Source organism: Strongylocentrotus purpuratus, unplaced genomic scaffold, assembly GCF_000002235.5.
Source record: "Strongylocentrotus purpuratus isolate Spur 01 unplaced genomic scaffold, Spur_5.0 spur5_scaffold_7, whole genome shotgun sequence".
NCBI lineage: Eukaryota > Metazoa > Echinodermata > Echinoidea > Camarodonta > Strongylocentrotidae > Strongylocentrotus > Strongylocentrotus purpuratus.
Window position 1 is genome coordinate 10,162,410 of NW_022145613.1, and position 19,240 is coordinate 10,181,649.

Below are 19,240 nucleotides of genomic sequence, written 5' to 3' on the forward strand. Positions count from 1 at the left end.
TTGTGGTACATTCTCGTCTGTTCTGCTGATTCACGTCCGTAAGGCTTCACTAACTGTCTCTCAAACTCCGCATTTTAGCCGAATTTGAGATGTTTTCATATCCAGCATTCCGTAAAGATAAAGAGGCCGTAGATGAATATCATGGCCAGAAGGTAAGAGACTTTAATTTTTCCTATCAATTATGATATTGTCCCATCAAATATCGAAGTCGCTCGCTCCGGTCCCATTCGTAGACCATGAGGTAGGCAAATTCATGCAAAAAACTATATTAAAAAAATTGACTTGAAATTTGAAAACACATCACACAGTTAGTCTGAACCGAGTCAGGAGCAAATTTGAAGAAATTATATTTTTAAATGTTGTAAAACCAAAGATATAAGAAGAAAACTGACCAAGTATCTGTACTAAAAATTGTTAAATGTCAGATTGTACATGTAAAATTGGTCGTACTCGTAGACATCGACAGCTGAATATAACGCGCACGGTTGCATTACGTGCGTTCTCAAATCCAAAATCGTACCTCACACACACAATCTCGCCATACCGCGAATGGTCCGTCTTGGGGAGCTAGCCAGCTGAGAGTTTGCAGCGATACCAACGCAGCTTCGGAGCTCCGCAGCGCGCCATTTTAGCGGGACTCGGAAAGGTTTGTGATGGGAAGGCAGCGGCCTAGCTTTTTGCCCAAACAACGCTAGATCGGCTGCTGGCAAAATGAAAATAACTACGATCGAGAACATCGTCGGTTTCTTAACTTTTCAGTGAGATAATTCTGAATTCTAATTGACCTCGTAACAAATTCGTTGCAAAAAAAAAAATTCAAGGGTGATTTTGAAGCAGTGAAGAACATTGGCGCTGCAATGCGCAGAAATATACTTGAAAGAAACTTAAAAAATAATACCTGAATTTTCAGAAAATCGTATTTGTATTAGTGTACCTAGATGTGACTTGTTTATAAATCAGATTTTATGAAGATTTGTCGGGAAAAAATGTCAATTTTTTCCGTTTGGTGGTCATTTCTAGGCTAATATTTTAAAAGTTGCATCAGTAATGGGCCCGATGTTTCTCTTATCGTACTCGCATGTTATTTCTACATAGATTAAACATAGGATGGTTAAGGGTAAGACCAGATAACATAAAAAAGGTATATCCTTCCACCCTCCCATATCCAAGTTTTGGGCTGATTATTGCCGACCCACCGCAGCAAGGCCATTCAGATTTTCGTACGCGCGCAAAGCGCCCTCTAGTGCCCCATGAATGTGCCTACATGAGGTGTGTACGGTACGCGGGTACCTTACCAATTTTCATTCATTCTCGACTTGTCATATGTCAACATTATGCGACAAAGATTTCTTTCTCCTCCTCCTTGTTGATTGTTGTTGACGTTTTTATTTTTTGTTGAAGTTGTTGATGTTGCTGTTTGTGGTGTTGCTGCTGTTGCTCCTCCTCCTTTTTTTTCCTTCTTCTTCTTTGCTTTCCCTTTTCTTCTGACATGTCTGAGAGAAAAATGGGTTATGAATTTTTGTTTTTTGCAAAGTGATTATTGTTGAGCACCTATTTGAAATAAGAAATCTCCTCAATGTATTTCAATAGATCTGTTACCAACTAATGCATGAAGCTAGGCGAAACAAAATATTTATTTTGACTCTAATGATAACATATTTCTTTCATTCCCCTATTTGTATGATTTAAATAAAGTAGAAATATTGATGTCCATAATTCAATTTTTAGATGTATTGCGTATCATTATCACCATTTAAGTTGAATATACTCTTCCAATTTGGGAAAGTAACATTGAATATGATTACATTCACAGCTTTAAAAAATTAAGCTGAACTGGATTCTTGTATGTCCCTTTTATTTAAAATTCCTCTTCTCCCTTATGTTTTTTACCCCTCCTTCTCTCTTCCTCCCTTTCCTCCTCTCAATATTTCTCTATCCTACCCAACCTCTCTCAATCATTCTCTCCTTTTCCTCTCCCTCTTTCTCCTACTCCCCTCTCCCATCTTGCTCTCTATATATATCCCTCCCTATCTCTCCCCCTCTTCCCTTCTCTCTGTCACACCCTTCCCTCCCCTCCCTCTCTCTCTTCCCTTCCTCTTCCCTTCCTTACCTCCTCTCAATATTTCTCTATCCTACCGACCCTCTCTCAATCATTCTCTCCTTTTCCTCCCACTCTTTCTCCTACTCCCCTCTCCCCTCTTATTCTCTAATCTATCTCTCACTCCTCTTTCCTCCATCTCTCACCTTTCCCAACCCCTCTATATCTATCTTTCTTTCTCCCTGTGTCTGTCTCTCTCTCTCTCTCAGGTGGCAGACCCGTACGTGTGGATGGAGGACCCAGACAGTGACGAGACGAAGGCCTTTGTTGAAGCCCAGAACAACATCACAATGCCATACCTAGAAAAGATGGACGTGAGGCAACCATTTCATGATAGGTATACAAACATTCTATGAATGGAAGTGGCAGTTATTCTTGTCTCTTAATAATAATAATAATACATAAGATTTATAAGGTTCCAAATCCACTTGACAGTCAAATGCTCAAGGCGCAGCTTGTGCAAAAGATGAAATACTTGATAAATATATACAAAAGTGTAATAGGAAAGGTACAGACATAAAGGTAAGGGTAATCAATTGCTTGCTTTTAAGTGCAAACAAACTAAAATTTGCCTTTCAGTAAGCAAACTGCTGGCTGACCGGTTAAGAAATGACACGTTATATTTGTGAATAGGGGAGGTGAAGACATCCATTCTAGTTTTTAATTGAGCATTTCAATTATTGGAGATCTACATGGCAAACCTTACCATGCAGTACCGGTACTCAATTTGCTAGAAGAAGTTATGCATCTGAGAAAGAGTGAAAGGTAACTCGCTTAGAATCTGAAGTGAGAACGGAATTCGCCTAGAATTTAATGTGAGAACGTTGGCCCTAAAAAAAAGATGTTGTACTGCCCTTTGAGACCGACCCCAAAATCTTGAAATCTACGGTCGGCTTTTAAAAAAAAAAATTTGTTTACCCTTCTTTAGAGAAGAAAAAAATATCAGAAATATCAGCCCAAAGAGGGAGGGAAAAAAAAAGTTAAAAAAAAAAAAAAAAATTCTGACCGACAGACCCATGTTTTGGCACCTAAAGGGCAATACAACATCTTCTTCTTTTTTTAGGCCTTATAGTGAATTAACATTAAATGTAACATTTAATGTCTGTAATTTTGTTTATACAAGTAGCCACTATTATTATTATTATTATTATTCCACAAAATTGAGTATCGGAGCAAATGGAAACCCAGCTGATGTATTGATTTACCTCTCTTATTTGCAGACTGAAGGGGTTGTGGGACTTCCCCAAGTATGGATGCCCATTCAAGCGAGGATCACGCTACTTCTACTTCTACAACACTGGCCTGCAAAACCAAAGGTAAATAAGAATACATGAATTATTATGCTTGGTGTGTGAAAGGTAGCACTCCAATTCAGCACAATGTGTGTCAATAATTTTAGGAGTATGTTGCATTTTCAGAAGACATTTGCCTGTAATTCTGCTTTGTATGTTATGCAGTAGATTTGTGGTTTGGATCAGCAAATTGAAAACAATGACATTCTGGTAATAACACTCCCTGTAACCATTCATATTATTCCTATGCAAGTCCAGGGGGGTGTTTCACAAAGATCCCAAGTCGAACTTAACTCTAAGTTGGACTTAAATATTATGGAAAGCCATTTGTAGCCTTAAAATAAAACATATTCAAAAGCGATAATTCAAGTATTTTAGAAATTTTTATAAATTACACATCAAGCACATGAAATCTCCTCGATAATAGAAAATATGAATGATTTGAATCAACATTTAATGCCTTTTAAAATAACTTTTAGAAAATATTTTCATAGACGCTAACAGATTTCCATAATTGTTAAGTCCAACTTAGAGATAAGTTCAACTAAGAATCTTTGTGAAACACCCCCCAGGACCAGTAATTTGTTTTCCTATCCTTCTTTAATCATTACGTAGCTATTATATTGTCTACCAAGTTTTGTTCTTGATTCATTAATATGAAAGTGTCATTTTCCATCCTGAATAGCAGAATTCAAAACTCACCATCAAGTATTCAGTTACAGCTTTTGTTAAAGTATTGATTTTATAAAATGCAATGAAAGGAAGGTACATTAGCATTGTCGACCTCACCTCACTTTTGTTGTTCAGTGTGATGTATGTACAGGACTCCTTAGATGCTGAAGCCCAGGTGTTTCTTGACCCGAACAAGCTCTCGGAGGATGGCACCGTTGCCCTAAGAGGGCGCTCATTCTCAGAAGACGGAGAGTACTTTGCTTTTGGACTGAGCAAGAGTGGGTCCGATTGGGTCACAATCAAGGTAAGTCTTCTACATTTCAATAGACCAGTTCACGGTTAGCACATGTCTGCAATGAGCCCGAATATCCACAGATCTTCAAAACATGAAGAGGTCCCACTTTGTACATTTTGAAATAATCACTCCTACAGCGATGGAATTGCTACATAAATTACCTTTGTTTCCCCTTTTCAAAGAATACTTCCACCTGTGTATCATGGAGTGCACTGCTTTTGCAGGATTGAATAATGATTACATAACTTTCATGAGCACGTATCCAGTATTTTGTCTCCGTGTACTTCACAATTTGTTCTGCAATGACCTTTATCTGCTCATGCTCAGACTGCAACTGTGAACTGGCTTATTGCTAGAGCAAGACCTCATGGTCATATACTTGGAACCGTCCAGTTCCTAGCCTACATATGATGCCCTCCGTAATATTATACCTAGCAGTATAATCTGTTATGCCTTTCTGCACTGGTTCATTTAACTTTGATCCATTTTTTCTTTTTAATTTGTAAACTTGGCATAAATATGACCTGTGATGTTGATCATTTTTTCTGTTCCATTGACAGTGGCATAGCTTGAAGGACACTAGGAGTGTGTGTGTGTGTGTGTGTTGGGGGGGGGGGGGCGGCAGGTGAGGGCTGTTGTGTTTATCACTATGGATGAAATGCAAGGGATGGCTTGTATCGCGAATGCTCATTCCCCTTTATTCTCCGTCTTTATTTTGTTTAAATACTTTTTTGGGGGACATGTGATTGATTTAATAAAAAGAACGGCGTGACAAAAGCCGTTCCAGTGTTAAAGAAGAAAAAAATACTAAAAAATGCATACTTTGTGTATTTAAAGTAAATGGAATTTGACAGAAGAGGGGTGGGGGAGGGGTATGGAAGATATAGGAGAAACCAGAATCAGTCTAAATAAAAACTAGAATACTGATGATGGAGAGGAGAAGAGTAGGTTTTCCCTTTTGTATAATCTCTCTCAGTAATTTTCCCCCATTTTTTCCCTCAGGCTATGAAAGTAGACGGAGCTCAGGACCTACCTGATACCTTGGAAAGAGTCAAGTTCAGTGGCATCGCATGGACACACGATAACAAGGGCTTCTTCTATAGTGTAAGTTGATACAGTGAAACCTGTCTATAAAGACCACCCAAGGGAGACAAGAAAAGTGATCTTTATGGGCAGGTGGACTTTATGTTACAGGTTCCTTCAGTACACGTTTCAATCGGAAACCATTTTCAAGGGAAACAAAAAAAAGTGGTCTTTCTATGCAGGTGGTCACTATAGCAGGTTTGACTGTGTATAGGGAATGCTTTTGAATATTGACAATGTAATAAGTAATATATAGTTATCAATAAAAGCACTTCTATCTCCACGTCCCAAAATTACTGTACTTGAAAAGAAACAATTCAGTCAGAAAAAAGTGTTTGTATGATGATGAGCGTCTTAACATATATTTCTTTTCATAATATTTTCTTTCTTTTACATCGAAAATAAAAGACATGTCTCATTTCATCTAGAGACTACCTACTTCAAGATAAGTTTTTGTAAGCTTCTGCTCTTGATTAAATAGTGTGGTTAGCCCCACATTTGAATTTAGATACAGGTCATGTGAATGATTTTCCCTGACTTTTTAATAAACATATATTGAAGAAAAAAAATATAGATATTCTGTTGGTGGAGCAATTTTTTAATTGAACTTCCTCCTGAAAGAAGATGGCAAGGGATATTAAATTTTGATTTGATTTTCATTTGCATTTCTTTCAGAGGTTCCCAGATTCTGACAGCAAGGCCGATGGCACTGAAACCTCTGCCAACCTCAACCAGAAGTTGTACTACCATGTGCTTGGTACCAACCAATCAGAAGATGTCATGTGTGCAGAGTGTCCGGACAACCCCAAATGGATCATGTAAGTGATGCAGAGTTACAGTGAAATTGAATACACCAGTTTACGGTTACATCAGTGCGCATGCGCACCGACACAGTGTCGGGGCTAGTACCACCTTGATTTCCTTGTCTTTCTATGCTCATTACTCAGCCAGTATACATTTTCTTCCAAAATTGTTCGGCACATGTCATTTATTTGTAATCTTGAACATTCAGTGTAAGTTTCGTTTGATTCTGTGAGAATTAATTTTCTTTTTTTTACCAGAACTCAAGTTTATCTTTAAGTGGTAACGTGTCACAACTGTCTCTCACAATATGCTGTGGGTAAATCGGGTAGTGTATAATATAACAATTTTCCCTTCTCTCTTTCTCCTCCATGCTCGCAGAGGAGCTGAAGTGAGTGATGATGGACGATACTTTCTTCTGACCATCTCTGAGGGATGCGATCCGGTCAACAGACTCTACTACTGTGACCGGGAAACTCTAAAAGAAGGAATAAATGGTAAATTATACCCATTCACTTCTTCAGTCTCGTTCACATGTGGTGAAATACACTTCCTACAAAACTGCCGTGGAAGTATTTTAAAGATAAAGTTGGAGTTCTGGTCATGCGATTGCATTGTGAAAGAAACATTGTGGAATCGATCAGAAAAGGTTGATCGTCTAGCATATAAGTATTGGTGTGTACTGCAAGGCTCTGGAATCATCAAAATGAAAAGAAATTTGGCCCAGTCTTGGTAAAGTTACAAGCGCTGTACACAGAAAGATGTATATGGGGCTACACAAACATGTGGCATACAAATCTGTCCCGATTTTTTAGGATGTTGCATGCCATGTTTAGAATATTAAGGCATTTGAAGAGCCATACTTTTCAGGAAACATTTTGTTATCTGATGTTCTTCCACACTTGCATAATACAATGATAACGCTCACAAATTATTATCACATCTTCCCAGAACTCAACCTTCTCTTTAAGTTTGATTGGGAAGGGGGAGGGGGGAGGGGGGTGGGGGTAGTTGCACATAGCAGAGGCCTCTATGTGTTCTCACTTACCCGAGTATTGAATGATACAAAAATGTGGCTTTATTTCGCCTCCCCCCCCCCCCCCCCCATTTTTTTGGAGGTAGTTTATTGCATGATTCGCATCATGAGTGAAAAGGCTATTTAAAAATACAGCTCTCATACCAAATATTACTACCATAGTACTGGGTCAAGGAGGAAGATGCTGTGAATGGGCATTACCAGTTCATCAGAGACATGGAAAGTCCAAATACTCGTACAATGAATTTATATGATCACAGGGCCATCAAGGCTTCTTTGATTAAGTAGGGTCAAAAGAAGGACAGAATTTGCTGTTGCTGTTTTTCTTTTCCGTTTGTGTGTGTGTGTTTTATATGATTTACTACAATGACACATGAACTTGGTGTAAATGCAATAATGTTCCCTTGTGTTTTGCAGGTGTTCTACCATGGGTCAAGCTGATAGATAACTTTGATGCTGAATATGAATACATCACCAATGAGGGAACCCTGTTCACATTCAAGACTAATCTGAACGCACCCAAGTACAAACTGATTAACATCGACTTCAGCAAGCCAGAAAAGGTAAGAAGTTCAATTGTTCAAATATGACACCTGGGCCCCATTGCATAAAACTTTTATACCATTGATGGTAACTTTGCCATCAAAGGTAACTACCATGGAAACCTTGATTTTGATTGGCTGTTGAGCCCTGTTACCATGGTAGTTGCCATTGATGGAAAAGTTACCATCAATGGTAAGTTTAATGCAACGGGGGCCCTGCAATAATCAAATCCATAATTTGAGAGTGGAGTTATACAACCCAATCGATTAATATTGATTTCAGCTTGTCAGAAATTTTAAAAAGTTGAACAGATTTATTTTAATTTGAAACCTGTGACAATTTAATTTATGACTATTTTCAGAACGGAGCTATAAAATCAAGGTTAGGAACATAGCATTGTACTGAGATTTGAAAGTAGTAACAATTTGTATTGATACAATTAATCCAATATATTTGAGCTTTGTTTCATGGCGTGAAAATGCAATTTTGCTTGAAACAGCCAGTCTTGCTTTTTTTGTGCAAAGAGGAAGTGCAGCAAATTAATGTTTGAATAAAAATCTGATGGGTAAAACGACATAAATGTATAAAACTTATGACAAGAAATCTTAAAGGTGGATGTAATTCATGTCCACTTTTCTGTGACAATTTTGATCATAACGTCGTCTTTGAAAATATTGAAATTACCAATTTCTCAAATAGAGCTTAATTCATTCGTTTAATTTGATTCACATTACGTCCTTCAGGAGAACTGGAAAGATCTGGTTTCAGAATCAGAGACTGATGTTCTGGAATGGGCTGCATGTGTCAACCAGACTAAACTGGTTCTGTGCTATCTACATGATGTAAAGGTAAGTCACCTTTCTCCAGTGTTGCAACGTAATAAATAGACTTTAAATACCGAGGAAGAGGCCAAAGCTGCCGGGATTTCCAGTTAATCTAAGCTGATCAACAACCGTAATTCTGGAGATTTTGTGATTTTGTAGGGGGCTGTCTTGAATGTTTTCTGTTGTTATGCCTACGGTACAAAGTAGCCAGAGGCATTATGTTTTCTGGTTGTCCGTCCATCCGTACGTCCCGTTCTCGTGATCGCGTTATATCAAGAACCGATTGATGGATTACCGCCAAACTTTAATCATGCATGTATCTTGCAGAGCCAATGAAGTGTTTAGATTTTGGGGTCTCAAGTTCAAAGGTCAAAGGGCTCATTATGTTTGCAAAATAGCTTGTGATCGCGTTATCTCAAGAACCGAATATTGGATTACAGCCAAAGGTCATGTATGTATCTTGCATAGCCAAGGAGCTGATTAGATTTTGAAGTCACAAGGTTGAAGGTCAAAGGTCATAGGGCTCATTATGTATGAAAAATAGCTTGTGATCACGTTATCTCAAGAACCGAATGATAGATTACTGCCAAACTCAGGTCATGTATGTATCTTGCATAGCCAATGAGCTGATTAGATTTTGGAGTCACAAGATTGAAGGTCAAAGGTCACAGGGCTCATTATGTATGCAAAATAGCTCATTATCACGTTATCTCTAGAACCGATTGATGGATTCCTCCCAAACTTGGGTCATGTATGTATCTTGTAGAGCCAATGAACTGATTGGATATTGGGGGTCATGAGGTCAAAGTTCAAAGGTCACAGGGCTCATTATGTATGCACAAATAGCTTGTGATCACATTATCATGAAAACCACAAGACAGATTACTATCAAACTCAAGACATGTATATGTATCTTGTAGAGCCAATGAACTGATTAGATTTAGGGTCATCAGGTCAAAGGTTATGGGGCTCATTAAGGATGCCTATAAATAGCTTGTGAATGCATTATTAAAGATGCGCTAGTGCCCTTTGGTAAGGCATTAATCCTCATTACCAGGTCCCGCGGAGAGGACCTAAAGCCGTCGGGCGTCTGGTTGCTTACTTACAAGTATTTATGCTTTTTTAGCAGTTGGGTAAAATATCCACCATCACCATCACCATCAACTCAATTTTGCTATAAAAATGTCTTGAATGCAATGCTACATTTATCTTTATTATGTAATCCTCCTATCAGAACATCCTCCAACTGAACGAGCTAGCATCTGGTCAGAATGTCACTACATTCCCTCTAGATGTCGGGACGATTACAGGCTACTCAGGAAAGAAGAAGGACACTGCAGTAAGTTTTCTAGAATGTTTTTTGTTTAGTTTTGTTTTTATGTTTGTTTGTTTGCTTCCATGATTATATACTTCAGTCATACCAACAAACTGATTCCACATTAAAGGGAGTGTAGCATAACGAGAACTTTGGTCTGTTTCGCGAACGCTAGCACATTGCCCATGTAGAGATTAAGTCGCTGACTACCGTTAATAAAGTCCATTCGTTTAAATGCAGTTGTCCAAAAGAAGACTTAGATGGCGTTAACCAGTATTTGCAAAGCTACACTCCCTTTAACAGATAAATGACAAAAGTGTAGCAAATCATGGTAATGTAATTGTTTATTTGGACTATTTTACGAAACCGTCGTAAGTATAAGTTCATCGACTTCCCATTGAAATGCATGTTAAATTTGGTATATGCATCTCAATGGTTTGTTAGGGAGTTTTGTACATATGACGATTTTGTGAAACGCTCCCCTCGTGGCAATGTCAGTGTGACTGGGATATGAGGCCTTCGATATTCCAGTGTAGATGCTAAACAAGGGAGTGGAGAATGTGCACATATTGTGTGCGGGTAAGCTTGAATCCGATGACCGGGTAATAATATATATCTGTAAAGCGCTTTGAGAGGGCCTGCGGTCCTGAAAAGCGCTATATAAGAACGAACTATTATTATTATTACATGACTGAAGATTTAGCTGCCTCTAATATGTAGTTTATGCACCTCCATTGTTAAGTTGGATCTTGGGTATGCTGGTACATTTGCTTCACAAAAAAGAATGATATTTTACATAAAGAGGGGAGGTGGTGCACATATTGTGTGGGGGTAATAATATCTGTAAAACACTTATGAAGCATTTGTATCAACTGCTATTATTATTTTTATGTCCTATTATTATTTTCTCTCTGACAGATCTTCTACCAGTTTACATCCTTCCTCACACCCAGCATCATTTACCATTGTGACCTCACTGCTGCGACCCTTGACCCTACCGTCTTCAGACAGATAGAGGTCAAAGGTTTTGATGCCAGTGCCTTTGAGACGACCCAGGTGTTCTACCCTAGCAAGGATGGTACCAAGATACCGATGTTCATTGTACACAAGAAGGTAATGTGTCTCTCTCTGTCTTTGTATATCTAGGAAATATCTAGGAGTTGGAAAGGGCATTGCAGGGATTTGCACAGTGAAAAGTTCAAAACTTGTGAAAGGATGAAATCATAATCATAATCATAATTGAAAACTTTTTAAACAGTTTGGTGGCAAAATTTTCTCTATTAGTGAAATTACAGTCATTTTTCATTTTAATTTGAATGTTGCAACTTGCAGTGTTTTATTTCACCCCATTTGTTGTGTACGATAGGAGGGCTTGAACTTTCACTCATAGAGAGAAAAATACAGAGTCTTTTAATCTGAAATTTTGCACACACTTTCATGAACTCAAATTGCTGCTGCAGATAACTTTTTGAGGGCTTGTGAATCCCTGATAGGGGCTTTAGTCCATTGAATATTAAGTCAGAAATTAGCCTGAGACCTTAAGAAAATGCTTGTTGTATCAATTCTAAATTCTGTATTCAGTAGTTATTTAAAAAGTTATCTTTTCAAAATCTGGAATGATGTAAATGCACACTACTTTCAAATGGGTGAATTTGGGTAAATTATCTTGTGTATTGATAATGCTATCCAAAACAGAGAACAGATATATTGGAAATGAATGTAATAATCAGGAACGTTTTCAAAATGAAATAGTAGACTTATCCCCCTTTTAGAGGTTTTAATTGAGCACAACTTATAATAAAGTGACTACAAATTTGGTTGCCTTCAAGTTTGAGAAAGTGTGATTATATTCCAGCAAAAATTTGATCATGATTTTGTCCACTTTATATTTGAGTCATATGAAAGAAAAAAAAACTCTCACTCTGTTATCATTTACATTTAATAAACTCCAACCTCCTTCCCCCTCCCCTCATCTCCTGCAGGGTCTAAAGAAGACCGGGGACCACCCTGTCCTACTGTATGGCTATGGTGGCTTCAATATATCTATCACTCCGAGCTTCAGTGTGTCCCGGATTGTCTTCATTCAAAACCTCGGGGGCGTCCTAGCTGTTCCAAATATACGAGGAGGAGGGTAAGTTCTTGTTTGTTCTACTAAAGAGCGCCAGTGATATAAATACTGTCAAACCTTTCTCTAATTCATGAAATGCAATTTTTATTCTGAGTAAATCTAATAAAAAGTGACAATTAAAGCCATGCAAATTGACTCTTGGGGGTGTTTTACAAAGACTAAGATCGACTTTAAGTTGGACTTAGCTATGGCAGGCCGTTCATGCCACTGTTTACTCTCCCCATTATGATCTTTAGACACTGTTTTTTCCACCAATAATCAATTATAAAAAAATGTCAAATTCTGTAGATTTGTGACCACGATTGGTACGTCCCTTAATAAATCAATGCCAGGAATGGTTAGAGGCACGATATATTCATGTTTATATTACACATACTAAGAATCTTCCTCTAAGATTGGTCAAAAGTAAATCACGTGATGAAAGATAGTTCGCCCATTATTTATGGGAGAAGCAAAAAGTTTGTTACACTGTGTAGATAGTACTACTATCTACACAGTGCAACGCACTTTCACTGAAGATCGAGGTACTATCTACACAGGGCAACACGCACTTTCACTGAAGATTATCAAAAAAAGGCACTAAAACAGACGTAATTAAGCGCGCATTACCAATGAGCGCAATTAAACCAAACACATGCGCGCACCGTACCCTCAAGGGGTTGGGTTAAACTTTTAACTCTTTTGGTGGGAATTTGGGCCTGGTGTCTTTCATGTAGATGCATACACATCCTTTTCTTTTTGTAGTTAAATTGTTTTAGATGTGAAATATAAAGCAAATAATCACCTTTTGGTTTCAGGCGATGGCAAACTATCACTTCCTCGTCGATCAGAATGTATACGCTATCTTTCCTCAGCTTTGCTTCGGAAAGATAGCTACATCCAGATCGCCTCGGAAGTGATAGTTTGTCCCATCACCTTCACCGACGGTAGTTATTTGCTTATTATTGGATGGTGAGGTGCCCTCATTCATTATTTTATATCTTATCTAGTGTGTTGACTACTAAATCAATTTTTTACCACAAATCTTCACCATTCACACAAATTTGCCAACATTTCATGCGTGCTAAAGATTGTTCAACAGTTTCTGTGTTATCAAGTCTTTCACTTGTTTTATCTTATGATAGAGAGTATGGAGAGACGTGGCATAAAGGAGGCATGCTGGCTAACAAACAGAATTGTTTTGATGACTTCCAGTGTGCTGCTAAATACCTCATCGAGAACAAGTACACCGCGCCTCAGAAGTAAGTATTGATACCGGTGGAACTGATGGAGCCGGGTGAAGATGAAGACGGTGGTTGTGATGGTGATGGTACTGGTAGGAATTGATATGATGGTATTAGTGATAGTGATGACTGGGATAGCAATGATGATGATGATGGTGCTAATGATAATGATGATGATGATGATGATGATGATGATGATGATAAATGATAAAGAGGATGATAGTGACTATGATGAGAGGATACTGATGACAATGAGGATGATGATGATGATAGTGGTGGTGGTGGTGGTGGTGCAGATGATGATGATAATGATGGTTAATATGATAATGATGATACTGATAATGACGGTGATGAAGATGATGATGATGATGATGATAATAACGACGATGATAATGATGATGGTGGTGGTGATGATGACTATGATAATGATGATGGTGGTAGTGGTGGTGATGAAGATGATGATGATAATGTTGATGTTGAAGATAATGCTATTGCTATAACTGCTGCTGAAAATAATGATGGTAATGATGGTTGGGCCCATTAAACAATGCCAGAAACATCAACTGAAAACAAAAATGAATCCAATTCCACTTTTCTTTTGATTAGTTTATGTATAATTATCAATAACGCATGTGATATTATTTTGTTAGGATCGCAATCAACGGCGGATCCAATGGAGGGCTCCTGGTAGGAGCATGTTGCAATCAGGCTCCTGAGCTCTTTGGTTGTGTCATCTGTCAAGTTGGGTAAGTCAAAACTCCTCATCTCATCATCCTCACCCATTCCTTCCTGTCCTCTTCCATATTCATCTCCTTTTTCTCCTAATGCATCACTGCTTTGTCCCTCACTTCATTCTTACCGACTTCAAGATCCAAGAACAAAGTTATGTTGTCCTTATATGATACAGAAAATTGTATTCATTTGGGGTGCTACATGCATGTGTAAACATGGTACATGGTACTGTGTGCTGAGAGCCAGAAGGGCGGTAACACTGTGTTAAAGTACCTATTTAGGTCAACATCTTTCTTTTACTCCTTCAGCCTTTTTTTATTCATTCATGTATCATTTCTTTTAACATCATTATCATCGTTATCCATATATTTGTACATATCTGTGTTCATGCTTATGTAAGTTTATCATCTTTTCTTATCTTGTTGTGTTTCAGGGTGATGGACATGCTGAAATTCCACAAGTTCACCATTGGTCATGCTTGGACTACTGACTTTGGCTGCTCAGATAAGAAGGAAGAGTTTGATTGGCTCATCAAGTAAGTTCATGGATAATTCATTTGTTTAGCTCAGCTCCTGATTTATTGAAAGCATTTTGTACAATTTGAAGAAAAAAAAGAAGAAAGATAGCAATCATAGGAACAACCCCTGTTTCATAAAACTTGTTATCAATAACAAGTTATAACTGATATAAGTTATGATTGGCTGAGAGCAAACTTTTCTTAGGAATTTAGAATTTGTTATCAATAACAAGTTTTCTGAAACAGGGCCCAGGTTTTGTTGTAAAGTGTGTCTCCTTATTAAAAGGTAGCCAAATCTGCTCCACACTTCAATGACATAAGTTTTTTTGAACAATTTTGTATTGAATTGCTCATGATCTAAACTTTTTAAAAACAAAATACTAATCAGGTATTTACACAAGTGTGTCCTTGAGTGGGATCATATTCAATGCTCCTCCAACAAAGAAGCATGATGCGCATGGGTTTGAGTTTATGACTATGAACAATGTCTTGAAGTCGCAACTATGCAATGATGTGATGAAAGCAAGGCCTACCTCCCCTCCCCCAAAAAGCTCTTATGTAACCCTCCCCCCCCCCCCCACTCCCTTACAATGTTAGAATCATTATTAATGATTATTTTCTTGCTCCCAGGTATTCCCCTCTCCACAACATGAAATGTCCTGACGGCGACGCCCAGTATCCCAGCGTCCTCTTACTGACTGGTGACCATGACGACCGCGTCTCTCCCCTCCATTCCCTCAAGTACATTGCTACACTACAAGAAATCGTCGGAGCGTCGGAGAAGCAGAAGAACCCCCTCATGATCCGCATCGATACCAAGTCTGGTCATGGGTTTGGCAAGCCTACAGAGAAAGTGGTAGGTTTCTGATTTATAGGTAGCTTTATGGTGAAATGCAGTGGCACTCAAAGATGCGATTTGGTTCCTTACACATTCACTAGTTTTTCAAAAGAAAAATACCTGTTTTGTTGATTGTTACTTGCAGTTGTGCTAGCTTCCTCAATCCTTTGTCTAAAGGTACTGTTACTAATGCATTAGACAATGGATGGGGGATAGTTAACCTTGGTTATTTGTCTAGCTAATTAATTACCACTTGATGATTATATATGGCTTTGTTTCATACAGGTTTTGTTTCCTCTTAGCTCCGTTGAATAGCCTTGATCTTTTGCACACTACTGAATTGCTCATGTCAACGAAAGAATACTAATTACTTATATAATCCATTTAACTAAAATAGTATATAATTAGGATACAAATTGTTTTTCTCTTTTTAATCCACAGATTGAAGAGTATTCGGACATATATGCTTTCATCGCAGCTGCTCTCAAAGCTCAATGGACTGATTAAAGCCCTTTCTTCACGTTTTTAATACTAGCACAAATACAGTTCATAATAGACCATTGGACCGCATACAATCTTGCAACAGTCTAGCCTCAAGATATGACAAAAGACTCTGTGCACATTGTGTTGTGAATCATTTGTTCTTTCATATGAAGAAAAAACCTAAATGCTTCATGATTTTGTATTTATATCAGTGCCTGCCACATGAAGTAAAAGTATACCTATACTCGGCTTTAAAAGATAAATAAAACTCTTAGTTTTTGTTTGGTATCGAATGTTTCAAACTATTTCTTTTCATGTCTTTTTTTAAGTAGCAAAACAGGGTTAAATAGAAGAGAAAATGCACTAATTCAATTAACAAATGGCAATGTACATATATTTTAAAACTGAGTCCTTCAGATATAATGTGAAATGTTGGTAATATATTGCTTGTCTTGAAGCATTCGCTTACTTTCTTAGAACTCCAAAGGAAGTGAGATAATAACTTGATCAAACTTTCAGACATATGTGCATGACCTACAAAGGTATGATACGTAAAGGACAATAAACATAGTTTCGTAGAAACATTTACATATCGAGGGGTCAGTGACACAAAGACGTAACTTGATTTTGGCCATTTTTAGAAAAAGTGATTTATGTGTCACTGCACACTTGGGCCTTAAGGAGTTAAGTCTATGTTTCACTAGCCATCGACTTCAACGGGGTGTTGGGTGGAGTTTAGTCTTTGTGTTTCCTGGAAAGCCCACATATTTCTGAACATTTTGATATCAAATACTCATTTTGAAAAAGTATGGAGTTACTTCTTTGTGTCACTGACCCCTCGATATGTATATGTTAACCACTATTGCCCTGATAGAATGGTGAAGAAAGTCTCACATACCTCGGTAGCAATGAATGTCTCGTCTGAGAGTGCAGCAAATTAATGCAAGGTTGTGCTTTTGAAAGAAATGTATATATTTCAGTCATTAGCAGAACTTATGAATATTTATCATTTACTTAAACTCCTGCACATGTGCACAAAATCTACTAATTTTGGGAAATATATACGCTTCACAAGAGTCCTGATTATGAAATTACTTGTGCTATGCTGTCCTAAAGATACTTAAAATTATTGAATAGAAGGAGATCTTGTTCATCTAATGTATTGAGAATACAAAACATGTACAACATCACATGTAAAAATGCTGTATAAACAGTTTTATATGTTTCCCTTCTGAATTGATATAATTAATTTAACACACCTAGTATGCCTGTTAATCTGTGTTATATGTTCATGTATGTTAAGGATCAATTTAATAAGTATTATTTCATTAGAAGACATGTCATAATAACCATATTAGAATGTACACCTTTCATAGAATATGTTCAACTACCACCATTACAAAAACTACGGCTGGAAACATATTGTCCCACTAATCGCAAATGTTACGGCCATTACTAACGCTTCATAATGGGAATATTAATTTCTAAGGGAGTTTGTAAGGTTTGTCACCAAAATTGTGATAAATGTATATGAGTCTGTACACTTTGATGGCGAAAATGCCATTAAATAGACATAATGGCTCAAACTCGCAAACGATGTACATCTAAATCATGGTTTAAAGCCTCCATAAGTGAAGTACGCATGTGTCCTGCTGTCCAATGTATTAGCTTTGGTCCAGTATGCTTTGTTTGGTTGACTGTTGAGTTAAACTATGGTTTTAGACCATGGTATGAATTAAAATCTTCTTTGTGCATTCAAGCCAATATGGCAATTTATCATTGTGAATAAATGACTGACACAATCTTTTTGTAAATATTTGTTTCTGTCCTGCTGTGCCAGTTTTTTGTTGCCTCTGCTTTACATAATAATCTGCTGACAATTAAGTGAGGTTTGCACCATTTTTAATCTGTAGGTATATGGAAATTAGTGGATGATAACTTTTTTTGAGCATATTACTGTAAAACAACTACCGGTAATGAAGATTAATAACTATGAAACAATAAAAGAATAAAAAAAGGAATGGAGGAAATCAATGTGAATTGTGGAAAGTCAAGAGGAACTCAGCATATACTCAACAATACTCATATTACATCTAGTACATAAGAAAAGATATTTACCCAGAATATAGCATACAAACAAATTTAATATTCAAAAGGTCTTATTTTTTGTTCCAAGAGTTAAGTCTTTTACGACCAAGAGCAACTTATTTTTCAATAGCACAATTTAATTTTAATTTACTAATAATGTGATAGATATTACGCAATATCGTATTACATCGGCAGCAAAAGAGACAATATTTTGGCATGAAGAATTACAAAATTAAATTTGTCAAAAGCGGGATCCATAATACCAAAGTACACATCTCTAATTGGTTATAATGAAACTGGTGTGCAGTTTTCCTTGTGCAGTACATTTTTCTGCACTTCTGACCAAAAGGAATTATCTATTCTAAAATCCCCCAAAAGATGTTAAGTGTCTCGTCATCATTTTCACACAGGGAACAAAGTTTTTAATCAATAAGTCCAATATAAAAAAAGAAACTTATTCAGAGGGAGATATCAATGAATAAATAGGCCAGTTTCGTAATGTAACCAAATTTAATGCATAAGTCTTTGTAAAGTGCCTCAATACAAATTATTTTATTCACCTGATAAGAATAATAGTATTTCAAAAGACAGAATCCAAACTGCATACATTAGTTGTTGCCAGGTTGGACAAACGTTATGGCTTGACCTACCTAGCAACACTTAATATATGCAGTTGCATTATGACTATTGAAATACTATTATTCTTATCAGGTGAATGAAATAATTTGTATTGAGGCACTTCACAAAGACGTATGCATTAAATTTGGTTACATTACGAAACTGGCCTATTGAAAATATTTGGATTTAGTCGACAAGGTTGCCTTGAAAGAAAGACGGTAAATAATAGTTCGATCCAGGTTCGCGGCCTCATTTATATGTGCATGGAGTCTTAAAAATTTGATTGGCAAAAAGTTGTTAATGAATCTACAAACTTTACTAGCTTTACACATATCACCAATTAATTCATCTTTCAACTGTTGTGATTCACTATATCGATTTATCAACAGTGTTTTTCCATTTTTAAAAAAAAACCTTTCTCTTTCCATAACGTTTCCACAAACGAGGCAATATTTAAAAAACCGTGAGCTAGAAAGAAGGAAGCGTTTGATGAGGAAAAAGGGTGAGAGATTGACTGAATTCTAGTCAAATTATCAAAATGCTCAACAGATCTACGGAAGATGATAACGAAGACTTGAATGGAGTGGGCGTGGCACTTGTTTATTGTTTTCCTTTCTAGCGATTACAATCAACTTTTCTTCCGAAACGGGAGAT

At 37.2% G+C, this 19,240-nt stretch overlaps 1 protein-coding gene across 1 annotated transcript; it reads left to right on the forward strand.

Moving 5' to 3' along the window:
• On the forward strand, nt 1-17,696 carry LOC584505 (prolyl endopeptidase). The gene is made up of 17 exons (XM_030974187.1): nt 1-152; nt 2,308-2,435; nt 3,319-3,414; nt 4,198-4,366; nt 5,360-5,461; nt 6,116-6,258; nt 6,623-6,738; nt 7,695-7,840; nt 8,564-8,668; nt 9,879-9,983; nt 10,878-11,072; nt 11,942-12,090; nt 13,212-13,328; nt 13,961-14,056; nt 14,476-14,577; nt 15,190-15,415; nt 15,839-17,696. Exons 1-17 carry the CDS (start codon nt 90-92, stop codon nt 15,902-15,904), a joined length of 2,124 nt encoding a protein of 707 aa, XP_030830047.1. The 5' UTR covers nt 1-89; the 3' UTR covers nt 15,905-17,696.
• The last annotated feature ends 1,544 nt before the right edge of the window (nt 17,697-19,240 follow it).

Bases quoted from the DNA above. Each gene is read 5' to 3' on its own strand.
- LOC584505 (XM_030974187.1), top strand. From the start codon at position 90: ATGTTTTCATATCCAGCATTCCGTAAAGATAAAGAGGCCGTAGATGAA. The intron at 3,415-4,197 runs GTAAATAAGAAT...TTTGTTGTTCAG, and splicing joins ACTGGCCTGCAAAACCAAAG to TGTGATGTATGTACAGGACT. The intron at 12,091-13,211 runs GTAAGTTCTTGT...ATCTTATGATAG, and splicing joins CCAAATATACGAGGAGGAGG to AGAGTATGGAGAGACGTGGC.